Raw genomic sequence first — 13,853 nt, forward strand, 5'->3', positions numbered from 1 at the left:
TTTATTTTATAAAAGTGGAGTATATTCACTTGGGGTGGGGGGCTATTGACACTCTTATGTCAGTGTTAAATAATAGAGAATATCACTGTTACAATGTATTTTCTTGAATAATTAAAATCACCCACTTTCTTGACAGCAGTTCTACTAACTCTCATTTCATCTTCAGTCAGCTTTGAAGCTCTGTGAATGATCAAATGGTCAATGTGCTATTAATTGACTTATTCTTATTTCAGGAACTGTTGACATTCGGGGATGTGGTTATTGATTTCTCTGAAGAGGAATGGGAATGCCTGGAGCCTGCTCAGCAGAATTTATACAGAGATGTGATGCTGGAGACCTACAGAAACCTGGTCTTCCTGGGTGAGCAGAGCTTCCCTTCAGCATTCCTAATTATATAGTTTTCTTCCCTTGCAGAATATCTTTTGGGAGATTCTTTTTTTTCATTAATGAGTTTAAGATTTTTGCCTTCAAGAAAAAGGATTGGGCAGTTTGTTCCATTTCTTTTAGTCCTTTATCTCTTCATTTCTTGAGGTGATATATACCCTTCACTTTAGATTAGTGCTACTTACAGTAATTCAGTGATATACAATGATTTAACCTACGTGTCAAAGTATAATTTTTTCCCTTTGTGGTATCATCAGTACTACTATTAAGCATCAGTAATCACAGGAAGAATTCAATGAACACATCTTATTATCTCTAAGCTCTATTTGGGCACCCTCCTCTGGAGCAAAGGAGAGAGCCCTGAGCCATACATATTCCCAAGTGGATAGAAATTCAAGAAGCAGAGGACACAGGTAAGAGATCCAAAAGCCAAGGAGGAAGCCAAACTTCCAAATGATGGTGGAGAAGTTATTATGCCACAGAAATTGTTTTCCAGAAGCTTATGTTTATCTCTCTTGTTGTTCTAGATGCTCTGTGTTTAGCATGCTTTCAACTTCTTTAGTCTCCTCTTTCTCCTGGGTTGATGTCCCAATATGTTCAAATTAATTGCCCAAACAGTCTCTTTTGTTTGTGAGGTCAGCATCATCTGATGGCATTTTCATTATTTGGTGGAAGTCTCTCAGAAATCCATGCACGTTTCTGGAGACCTCTACATGGAGCAATTGTAATATATTAGTGTCATAAAGCAGATTCTCTAATATTACATATTTATTTATTACGTATTTATTTATTCATTGAAATTGCCTTATTAGAGCGCCTTTGAATATTATAATGGATTTCCTGCAGATTTTTTTTTTTTTTTTTTGGCGATATAATGAATGTCAGTGCTTTACAATGGCTGCTTACTTTGGGTAAATAGTCATAGTTGAAAATTGTAGTTATATAGGAGTTTATAAAATAATACATCCATGGTTATTCAGAATTTTGTTAGTTAAATTTCTTTTTTCTTTTTTTTCCTTCTCTGTGTTTTATTTTATAAGATAATTTCATGTTAAAGTGCAGGTTTCCTCACATCAATCAGTAATGCTTTCATTTTTTTACCTACATTTATGATTTTATGGCAGTTTCCAATATTTCACAAATTAGGGCAGTGTGAGATGAATTAAAATATGCCTGTTCCTTTTTTCTGTTGCCAATAAAATTAAGTTTCTTTCTTATTTTTTATTTTTGTTTATATTGCCAATAAAATTACTTTGGGGATAAAATGTATTCCTAAGTTTTTGTTTTAAAGTATGTTTTGTACATGATAATTATTGCTACATCAGGTTTTGGTCATTGTTGTGTAATATTTTTATTTGCTTTTGCCTTCACATTGTATCCGTAGATTTCGGAGTCTCCTGTAGACTGCATATAGTTTTTTTGTTTTGTTTTGTTTTGGGGTTTTTTTGGTAAGTTTCCCTTGCTTCTTTTATTTCTTTTATCTTGTTTTCTTATTGCTTTAACTTGTGGTCCACTGATTTTTATGGTGAAATTCTTTGATCTCTCTTTCACTTCACTTCATTCTACGTATATTTGTTTTATCATTTACGTTGGGATTTTATAAAAGTCTTTAAAAATTATACTATATTTTAAACTGGCAATAAATTAACTTCAATTTTATGACAAAATTTAGTATATTTATATGTTCTTTTAAAATTATTTTATTGATGGCACAGTTATGTTTTTAGTTTTTATTTATTTTTTTGTTATAGTTGTTGTTGATGGGCCTTTATTTTATTCACTAACTTATATGTGGTGCTGAGAACCCAGTACAGTGCCTCACACATGCAAGGCAAGCACTCTACCACTAAGCCGCAACCCGAGCCCTGGCATAGGTTTTTTTTTTTTTAATTGCATACACATTAAAGGTTTATGATGATTTTTTTTTGTCTTACAAATCCTATGGAAAAGGTGTTTTATGATACATCATTCCAGTAAAAATGAATTGTATATTGCTATATGACTTTTTCTTGCCAGTAAATCTTTAAAATTTCATATGACTCATGTTTTTGTGCACATTTATTTTATTTTTTAATATGAAATATTCATATTGTATTAACACCAGAAATAATTAACCACTGAGCAACATTCCAAGCCCTTTTTTTGTTTTTCATTTTGAAACAGCATCTCACTAATTAACTTATGGCCCTACTAAGTTGCTAAAGGTAACTTTGAATTTAGGATATTCATGCTTCAACCTCTCAAGTTGTGGGGATTCCAGACTTGTACCCCCACACCTAACTAATGTATTGTATTCTTGATGAATGGTAGTAGAATAATTGCAATGTTTTCTAAGCACTAAAATGATAATTATATGAAATAATAAATTTGACAATTAGCTAGATTTAGTCATTTCTTTCTTTTTTTTTAATTTACTTTTTAGTTCTAGGTGGACACAATATTTATTTGTTTTTAATTTTTATGTGGTGCTGAGGATCGAACCCAGTGCATCATGCATGCTAGGTGAGTGCGCTACCACTGAGCCCCAGCCCCAGCCCCTAGATTTAGTTATTTCATCATGTATTTATATTTTAAAATACCAATACTTAGTAAATAATGAAATTTAATTTGTCAATGAAATGAATCAGTAAATAACCAAAATCACAAAACTTAAAAAGCAAGGCTGCTACAGCTGCTGCCATGTGAAAGCCTGGAGGTCCATTCTTAGGGTGCCTGCAGGTTTCCTTGCACCCAGCCTCTTCTCTCTCGGGACACTGGTTGTTTTAGTCAGCTATTTTGCTGCTGTGACTAAAGGACCTGACCAGAACAACTTCAAGGAGGAAAGGTTTGTTTGGGGGCTCATGGTTTTAGATGTCTTAGTCCATAGAAGTCCAGCTCAGTTCTTTGGATCTTGAGGTGAGGCTGAACATCATGGCAGGAAAGGAGAGCAGAGGGAAATGGCTCATATGGTGATCAGAAAGCAGATACAATACATGCTCCAAAGCATGCCCTGATTCCTACCTCCTCCAGCCCATTGTATCATTTCAGCTACCACTGGAAGTCTGATATCAGGGTGCCAGCAAGTTTGCTGTTGCCATCTTGAGTCCCAACCACCTACATCTGGGGACACAGGCCTGGAGGACCCAAATCAAAGTGCCTTGAGGTTTAGTTGTAGCTGAGATCTTACTGTATGTGCTGGTGGCCACAATCTTACTGCTGCATCACATGGTCACATCTTTGTGTGTAAATTAAAACAACATTGAGATCATGGGTCTGCAACACAGCAGAGCCTAAAGAAACTGAAACCCAGATCTGTGAGTTTACAGCTAGATCTGCTTGGTCCAATCTGAGTTAGCAATCCTGTGGAAAGGTCAGAAACTGGGAGTATTTTACTAAGGGGAATCACAGGTTAGAGAGGCCAGAGAGAGCAAGGCTGTCCCCAGCTCCATGAGTCCTAAAGTATGTGGGGATAGACAAGGTTGGCTATAATGGATCAGAAGTTTGATAAAGGGTATTAGGGTATCTTGCTATCAGCTTGCTGAGCCAGCCAGTTTAGCACCCACCAGACCAGAGCTACCATCAATCTCCAGACTACCACACATATCGGCTGAGAAGGAAAGCTAAAAAACTTGAACTCCAAGGGAAACAGTTGTTCAATTTTTCATTGAGAAAAATTTTTAAATTATTATTTCTTTCCCTTTTACTTCTCTACCATTTTTAAAACCAAGAATTTTTATGAATCAGTTTATTGAGGACTGGGATGTCTGAATAGTATATTACAGTTTTCTTCTGTATTTTTATATTTCTCTCTCTCTCTCTCTCTACTCTGTATATATTTTTCCTCTCACTTATCTGTCTCCCTGGAATCTTTCTTTCTTTTCTACTTTTAACAGATAGCCTCTATTAATACCTCTTTCACTCTTTCTATGAATTTTTACTTCTAACTTCTCTTTTCCTTCCTCCTAAACATATCCTACCATTTCTCTCTTTATCCACCAGTTGAAATTGTAAAACCTTTTTACAAACTTACAGTTTATACTATGAACAATAATTGAACCATTATTTCTGCTTATTGTGACAAAACTCTAGATGTCTTAATAGGAGCTATTTTGTTAAGAGGCTGCATATGGTTTGCATTGGGTGCTGTTAATATTGTTCTCTCCCTTAAAGGCAAGATACTGGACACTGTACTGCCTCAGATCCGTAGTGCTAACTGGGAAGACATAAAAACAACATGAAAAAAACAAGGGAACAAATTGCCCCAAACAAACCACCATGCTCCAGTAACAGAATCCATTGACAACACAGTAAAAGAAATATCAAAGAAGGAGTTTAGAATGTACATAGTTGGACTGATCCACAATGTAAAGGTGATGCAAAGAGTGAAATCAGAGATAAATTTCAGATGATGAAAGATCACTTCAATAAAGAAACAGATTTTGAAAAGAAATCAAGCAGAAATCCTCAAAATGAATTTTAAAACCCAAGGAAAAATTAATGGAAAGTACCCACCAACAGATGAAGAGAAACTATATCACCTTGAAAATTAACCATGCAGAGAAGATATGAGAAACCATGAGCATAACTTCCAAGAATTATGGGATAACATTAAAAGACCAAATTTAAGATTTATCAGGATAGATGAAGGTGCAGAGATACAAACTAAAGGAATGCACAATATTTTCAATGACATAATATCAGAAAATTTCCTAAACATAAAGAATGAAATGGAAAATCAAATACAAGAGGCTTACAGGACCCCAAATGTACAAAATTACAACAGACCCACACCAAGTCACATTATGACTAACATAAAATATAAAGATCAAATTTTAAAGGCCATGAGAGAAAAATATCAAATTATATATAGGGGCACAACAGTTTGGATTTCAGCTGACTTCTCAACCCAGACCCACTAAACCTAAGTTTCAGATTTGAAGATGAAATAAAAACCTTCCATGATAAACAAAAGTTAAAGAATCTATAACTTTTTAAAAGTGTGCACTACAGAATATTCTCAAGAAAATATTACATGAGGATAAAATGAAAAAAAAAATGAAAATGAGCAAAGGACAGAAATGCACTAAAAGAATCATCAATCAAAGAAGGAAATAAGTCATATGAAAAAATAGAAATAAACCAAAATGTCAAGGAGTACACATCACATCTCAATAATAACCTTGAATGTTAATGTCAATCAAAAGACATAGACTGGCAGATTGGTTTAAAAATCAAGACCCAACAGTATGCTGTCTCACCTCCTAGCCAATTAATTCCACAGAATGAACATGAAAGGATGGAAAAAACATCACTCATATGGATCATGTAAACAAATAGAGGTTTACAACCTCATATTAGTGAGGATATCATACAGTGACACAGCCACGTTCATGTTTATAGCAGCTCACTGTTAGACCAGGACACAAGAAAAGACCACTGACTCCAATTAAAATCAAATTAAAGCAAGCTTATTATTTCCACCGGCCGGGCTGCCTCTCCCTCCCAAAACGGCGGGAACAAGACAGCCCCCCAGCTTTCCTGCAGCCCAGCTTTATAGCCCAGAAAGTTACACAAAGGGGGGTTACAGATAATAGAACTCTGAAAAGCATCACACTAATGGTAGTTTACATTTTTTGCTGGCCCCAACATCAGAATTTATGAGGACCATTAGAGCCTCAGAGAGGGTCGTTGTCTGGCCAGGGAAGGCCAATATTTATGAGGTGTCACTAAAGTTTCAGAGAGGGCTGCTATCTGGTCAGAGAGCCAGGCATGGGTGAGTTCAAGGCACGGGCAGGCATTCCAAGCATGTTCAGAATTTGCAGTAATTTATAGTAAAGCCGAAATTATCTTTTCATGGCTTTGTGGCAAGATGGCTCCCAATTTTAAGAAAAGATCAGGTTGGGTCTATCATTCACAATAGCTAAACTATGGAAGCCTGTTAAGTGCCCTTCAACAGATGAATGGATAAATAAAATGTGGTACATATACACAATGGAATATTAGCCTTAAAGAAGAACAAAGTTATGGCATTTACTGGTAAATGGATGGAGCTGGAGAATATCATGTTGAGCAAAGTAAGCCAGTCCCCAGAAAACAAATGCCAAATATTTCTCTGATATGTAGATGCTAATTCACAATAAGGAGGGGCAACTAGAGAAGAAAAGAGGTACTTCAGATTAGGCAGAGGAGAGTGAAAAGGGTGATAATGTATGGTGTAAGAAGGATAGTAGAATGCATCAGACATTACTACCCTATGTGCATATATTACTACATGTCAAATGTGATTCTACATTGGGCACAACCCAAAGAATGAGAAGTTGCACTCATACTTACGTATGATGTGTCAAAATTATTCTATCATCATATATAACTAATCAGAACAAATAAAAAGGGTATCATAATAGAAAAATAATTTGACTATATTTCAATATAATAAAAATAAATTTTAGAATTGAAAAAAATTAAAAAGCAAGTCATTTGTCTTGATCACCATGTGTTGACTTCATCCAAGTCATACTAATATAGGCTTTGTGCATGTTTGTTTGTGTATTGTTCCCATTAAAAAAGATATATCCATATTTCTCCTTGGAGATCATAGGCTCTTTACTCCTATTGGATATCTGTGTTGTTGTCATCTAAAAACCAATATCTTAAATCCATTTCTCTGTCAAGTGGTTTTCAGACCTTCCCCAAGAAAGTCAGAAATGTTTAAGTTTCACATTTCCTTTTGCTATCGATAGAGAAGAAGGAAGTTGGTGGATTTTTCATAATTGTACAAAGGTGTATGCTTGAAGAGGAAGACCTGTAGTGGATAAAAGTAACACACTTTCCTTTCCTCTACTATATCACTCTCCTTAATGATATGCTCATCTTGGATACTGTGAACTCTCATGTGGTTTATAATTCATACAAAGTAATTTTTCTCTCCACTGTTATGTATTTATGGGGTAATAATGGCCTTTGGTGTACTATTCAGCCACCCTGCTGATATACTGACTGCTATAATTTTATATTATCTATACAAAGCATATTTCTAGTCTAATATGTAAAATAACTGTTATTTTCATTTATTTCAGGCATGACCTCTCATCATACCCAGAAAATTTCATCAGAACCTGGCATAGAATATTTATTTAAAAAAGTTATAAAGAGAAGATATGGAAATTGTGACCTTGACTATTTCCAACAAAAGAAAGTATGTGACAGTGTAGGTGAGAGTGAAGGTCAGAAATCATATTATAAAGGACAAGACAAATTAGTAGTGACTGTCCATAAAGAAAATTTTAATGTCAACAGACCTAAAGAACATTTAATAGCTCAGAAAAGTATTCAATTTATAACTGAAGGACAAGTTTCTAAAAGGGATCATTTTGAAACTGTCCTTACAAACTGTCCATTATTCTGCAATAAAAAAAGAATTCTTTCTTGTGACAAAACATACACCTTTAATGATTCTGGGAAGGCACCTATGCACTCATTATTGCCTACTCAAAATTTAGATATCTGGAAAGTAAACAACACATGTAATAAAGCAAGCAACACCTTTAGAGAGGTCCCTATCTTAAGCAATTACCAGTGTACTTATATTGGAGAAAAAAATTATAAATGTGACAAGACACATAAGAATTTTAGCTCTGGTTGCAATATGAGAGAACATCAGTGTGCTCATTGTGCACAGAACCTTTACAAAGATGATAAATGTGGGAACATCTTTCCTCAATGCTCAAAGCTTATGACCCATCCAAGTACTCAGGGCCAAGAGGCACCTTGCAAATGTGAGGAATGTGAGAGAGCTTCTAACCCAGTGGCTAGCCTTCCTCAATACAGTGGAGCTCATCCTGGAAGGGAGCCCCCCAAATTTAAGGAATGTGTTCAAGCGTGGAGTTGCTCACCCCTTTCTAAATACCATAGCAGTGGTCAACACTACAGATTTATAGAATGTGGCCAAACTTTTAATAGAGAACCATGCCCAGTTAATCTCCACACAATTCATACTGGAGGGAAACCCTACAAATGTAGAGAATGTGGCAAACCCTTTAAGGGTTGTTCAACCTTTTCTAAACACCTGAGATGGCATAGCAGTGAGGAAACGTACAAATGTAAAGACTGTGACAAAATTTTTAAAAATTTTTCAACTCTTACTGAACACCAAAGGATTCATACTGGAGAGAAGCCCTACAAATGTAAAGAATGTGGGAAATGTTTTAATCGTAGCTCAAACCTTATTCTACACCAGAGAATTCACACTGGAGAGAAGCCCTACAAGTGTGAAGAATGTGGCAAGTGTTTTACTTTCAGATCAAACCTTATTAAACATCAGAAAGTTCATACTAGAAAGCATCCCTACAAATGTGAAGAGTGTGGGAAAGGTTTTGCTCTCAGAGCACATCTTACTCAACACCAGAGAATTCATACGGGAGAGAAGCCCTACAAATGTAAAGAATGTGGCAAAGGTTTTACTCAAACACAAAAGCTTTCTGAACACCAGAGAATTCATACAGGAGAGAAGCCCTACAAATGTAAAGAATGTGGGAAAGCTTTTACTCAAAGAGCACACCTTACTCGACACCAGAGAATTCATACAGGAGACAAACCATACAAATGTGAAGAATGTGGAAAAGGATTTACCCAAACGCGAAAGCTTACACAGCACCAGAGAATTCATACAGGTGAGAAGCCCTACAAATGCGAAGAATGTGGGAAAGCTTTTACTCAAAGAGCACACCTTACTCGACACCAGAGAATTCATACAGGAGAGAAACCCTATAAATGTGAAGAATGTGGGAAAGCTTTTACTCAAAGAGCACACCTTACCCAACACCAGAAAATTCATACTGGAGGGAAGCTCTACAAATGTAAAGAATGCAGCAGTGTTTTTAAGGATGTTTCATCCTTTACCAAACACCAGAGAATTCATGCAGGAGACAAGGAAAGTCCCAATCATAGCACCCCAGAACACCTGCTAGATTTCCTGCACATGCTACAAGTACCCAGAGTACTAAATTGGAATGTATTTCCCTAGCAGCTAAGCACACTCTTATCTCCTTCCAATGGCAAAGCTCTGCAGGGCTCTGAGTCAGAGTGCAGGGAGTTTTTCCTTCCTACCTTCCTTCCCTCCTCCCCTCCTCCCCTCCTCCCCTCCTCCCCTTCCTCCCCTTCCTCCCCTTCCTTCCCTTCCTTTCCTTCCTTCTCTTCCTTCCCTTCCTTCCCTTCCCTCCCTTCCCTCCCTTCCTTCCCTTCCTTCCTTTCCTTCCTTCCCTCTCAGCCTTTCTATTTGTCTTTTTATCATCTCTCCTATCCCTTTTCTTCCAGTCTGTTTTTCTTTTCTGCTTTGAAAACTTAAGTCCTCTTGATGAAGGTAAAAATCATGCATCTCCCTAGCCACTCTCCTACAAGATTCCCTCCCTGCTCATTTATCATACACAGAAACTTGATACACTAGATTGAGAATTCACCTATATCTATTGCTTTTCTATTGAAGTAGGAAAAAATGCTGACTTCAAGAGGCTGTTAAATATTTCCCGTTTGTACTTTTTATGTTACCAGACCCAATCTTGCAATTTCTGGATTAAACCGTAAAAGCTGGGATTATTCACATAGGATTCTGTTTTACTTTAGTTTAGTCAGTTTCTTTGCTAGCTGAGAAACTTTCTGCACATATAACTTCCTTATGTCCAAGAAAAGCTGAGTAACAGTGGGATATAACGTGGACCCTAGCTGAGAGTTGGAAGCCTACCTCAACACAGGAAAAAAAAATGACCATATATGCTACACCCACCAATAAAAGAATAGCCTTAGCCTATTTTCATAGTTCTTGATGCTGATTACTTGACAATCATTTGATTGGCCTTAAGCCCTATAAAATAATTTTCTTTGGTGCAAGGTCCTGCCATTCCCTGAGAGACCTCCAATAGAATACAGAAGCATCCCAAACCTGACATTGAAGCTGGATAATTGGAATGTGGATAATGGTTCTCTGAGCCAATAAGAATACATGAAGAGAGCTGGGGATGCTGCTCAGGGATAGAGTGTCTGTGGGTTTAAGGCCTAACATTATAAAACAAAGAAGTAAAACCTCCCTCCAGATGCAAAAGAAGAAGGAGAAAACTGGACACTACATTCTAGGACTTGACATATTCTTCAAGACATAAAATATTGTAATGCCTAAGCTGGGACTGAACTATACACCATGAAAAGTAAACTTGATACTTTGTGTCTTGAAGGGTCACGTGTAGAAATTAAACAGATTTCCTACAAGTTCCAACTCCATCTTCAGCAAAGGGCTCAGAGGAGCTTTCTGTCCCCACTGAGTTTTCAGCCCCCACAATGTGGTCTGTGGTAGAACCCAGAAGGAGCTCAGAAGGAAGACCAACAGACCATGGGCAGCCTGGGCTTTGTGACTATAGAACTGGGGGCAGACAATGATTGCAGAATAGTCACAGCTGGTGAAAAAACCTAATGGCACCTGGAGAATGGCTAGATTATGGAGCACTGACTGAAGTGGTGTCTTCTCTGCATGCAGAAGTTCCCATGGTGCATGAATTGGATGGGCATAGCCAGACACCTCCTCCATCAAATTAGGGCATATTTGGAATAGAGAAGTGCTCTATACCCTAGGCATTTATCCCATGATCTCAGAAAGGTTCTATGGCCAGTGCAGTATGCCCCTGAGGATGCACCAGACACTGGTGATGAATGTAACCTGACAGAACCATCATCCTTTCAGGAAGAAGCAGTTCTGGTGGGCAACAAGAGTGCTTGGTACACTGACTGATTCAGCAGAGGCCCTTGGGCCATTGGACTGCCACTGCTGTAGAGCTCAACATGAACACCTTGTGTGATTCTGGTGTGCAGCAGAGCAGCCAATGGGGTGCCCATGTTGTATATGCCAGAAATACTGGGAGTTCTGGGACCCCGGGAGTCAAAGAAACACTTATGAACTAATTAGCTCAGTTGGCAGGGCAAGAATTTTATTTCCATGTGCAGATGTTGAAAAAAAAAATGCTGTTAATGTTTGTCTTTGGCAGAAAAAAGATGACTTAAAATGTTAATCAGGTTTGTTTGATATCTTGGTACCTAAACTGAACAATTGAAAATAGAACTCTCTGGACATTTCTCTGGGACTCCCAATAAAACTGGAGCACAGGAGGAATGCACTATCTTTGCCTCTGAGAGGACCCATTCCCTCCCTTTAGAGTGTCCTCTTTCCTCACTTTTATACCTTTTTTTTTTTAAACTGGATATTGAACCAGGAGTGCCAGTCTTTTGTAAATATTTTCTTTTCTTTTAAGATACTGTCTGGCTGACTTGAATAGGGACTTGAATTCACAGTCCTCCTGCCTTAGTTGTGTGCCACTGTGGCCAGCTTTCCTTTTCTTTTAAATAAACTTTGCTGTTGTTTTAGTAAGTGCAGCATCTTGTCTGGAGTCCTATCAAGCAAGAACACCAGAGTCAGGGATGGGGACCTCCAAAAGTGCCTCACTTTGTCTTCTTTGCAGCACAGTCAACACTGATTCTTGCCTTTTACTTGAAAGAGGAGGAAACTAGCTGAGGGATGCCACGTGGTCAGTTAATGACAGGTCCAGCCAGACTATTTCAGGACTCCTGTCACATGCCTGGCCTTCTCTGGAAAGAGAAGGATCAAATGTTTGCAGGGACAACACCTCCCCCTCCCATCTACCAGCACTGCAAAACGTAATAATTACTGCAATTGTCCCAGCTGCAGAAATCCCTTAGGCTTAACTTTCTTCTTCCGGCAGTTGCCCCATTTACCCTTTGCTAACATTTTCCCTCCCCACTGTTCTTATCAACTACCCATCCAATGGGACATCTAGGGTCAGAAGAGGAGTTAATTCTGCCCCATAAAGGATTCATTAAGAATGCCTGTTTGGGGGCTGAGGTTGTGGCTCCGAGGTAGAGCATTTGCCTAACATGTGTGAGGCACTGGGTTCGGTCCTCAGCACCACATAAATATAAAATAAAGATATTGTGCCCACCTATAACTACAAAATAAATATTTAAAAAAAGAATGCCATGTTTTCTCACCCAAAAGAATAATAAGTAGGATACATGACCCTGACGGTATAGCCCAGAAGGAAATTTTCTAAGGTTGGAGCAACTGCTTCTAAAATTGCTCAGCACAGCCTTTGAAGGCAGGAAGAAAGTGACAATTTGAAGGGCACCCCTTCACCTCTTCCACCCCTCTGCAAGGCTCTGAAGCCCCCATCCCTATATACACTGTGAAGGGTCCAGCAAGGGTAGCAACCCCAATATGTGTAGATTTGATGCACTTGAGGAGTAGCAGTGACTAACCTGATCCAATAGCAATGCCACCTAACTCAGGATGGCCTGAGTCCTGGAGCATGCTCCTATGCTGGAGGGGGGGACCATCTAGTTACTCTGCATAGGCACATGGACTGTAGGACCTGACCTTGCATTCCATATGCTTGGGGTGGCTGCTGGATGTGTGTTCAAGGAAGTGTTCTTGAGGGAGGATACAGAAGGGTAACAGCTCACAGGGGCCCTGACAGTGGGCAGCTCAAGGACAGCTCATCATTGTAGTCCACAGGCTACCTGTGGGAAATGGAAGCCTAATTCTCACCTCACCACAGCTCTTTGCCTTCCCATTCTGACACAAAGCCTCCATGCTTCAGTACCAGCTCCTATCCACCTCAATTTTTCTGGACAACTACCTGCAATATGGTGCCAGGGAAGTTTGGAAGGGAGTCAGGAGCCAAGTGGTCACTGGCCTGTACAGTCCTGTGGTCCACCTCCCTCCTACCCTGACTGCACACGTTCCTTTTTCATAGGAAGTGTGCAGTTCCCACCCCTGAACCCCAGGGAGTACTACCCAGATATCTACAGCTGTGTGCTTGCACCAGCCTCCACTTCCTGATCCTTTTAGTCTCCTGCCCTCTGCAGAAATTTCTTCAGCTTCTGAAGCCTTCCCGACATATCTGCTCCTGGCAACCCAGATGAAATGACCGTGTTTCTGATGGAGTATTTCCTGCAGACCCCTTTTTTAACCCCTCTGAACTCTGGCTCTGCCATCACTCTGCAGTTTGTTAAGCAGCTTGGCTGCCCTGGGCTCCATGGGTTAGGTTGTTTAAGATGTTAGATTTCATCATTTCTCCAGTGAGGCTGTCACATTTCTCACCTCGCTGAAGAAGTCCTCATTGTATCATGCACAAATGGTGATATAGACAAAGGTTCTCATTTAAATTCCTTAGAGACTATATTAGATTGGTTTCTGAAATAGTGAGTTTGGCATGTAGCCTGAGATTTTTGCATTTCTAAAACGTGTGCAGGTGAGGTGTTTTTGCCACTGAGTGGAAAGTCCTTAAGGTGAACTCCTGGTGCTAATTCATTAGCACAAGCAGGCTTGCCTTGAGGGCTTCATTAAGAAACACTGTGTGAGCCCCCCACCACATTGATTCTCAGGCTTAAATTCAGAGGTTCCAAAGCTTTTCTAACAATTTTTCTGGAGACAT

The 13,853-nt window shown here is 38.7% G+C and overlaps 1 protein-coding gene across 1 annotated transcript in view; it reads left to right on the top strand.

Moving 5' to 3' along the window:
- LOC124099519 (zinc finger protein 519) overlaps nucleotides 1-13,853 on the top strand; it is a 55,280-nt gene that overhangs the window by 24,347 nt on the left and 17,080 nt on the right. Inside the window, exon 2 of the mRNA XM_058582950.1 lies at nucleotides 234-360. Within this exon, the coding sequence (XP_058438933.1) occupies nucleotides 234-360 (127 nt within the window). The remainder of the gene's footprint in view (nucleotides 1-233; nucleotides 361-13,853) is intronic.

This window comes from Marmota monax, unplaced genomic scaffold, assembly GCF_021218885.2.
Source record: "Marmota monax isolate L192 unplaced genomic scaffold, Marmota_monax_Labrador192_F-V1.1 WCK01_AAM20220418_F8-fsc00596, whole genome shotgun sequence".
Taxonomy (NCBI): domain Eukaryota; kingdom Metazoa; phylum Chordata; class Mammalia; order Rodentia; family Sciuridae; genus Marmota; species Marmota monax.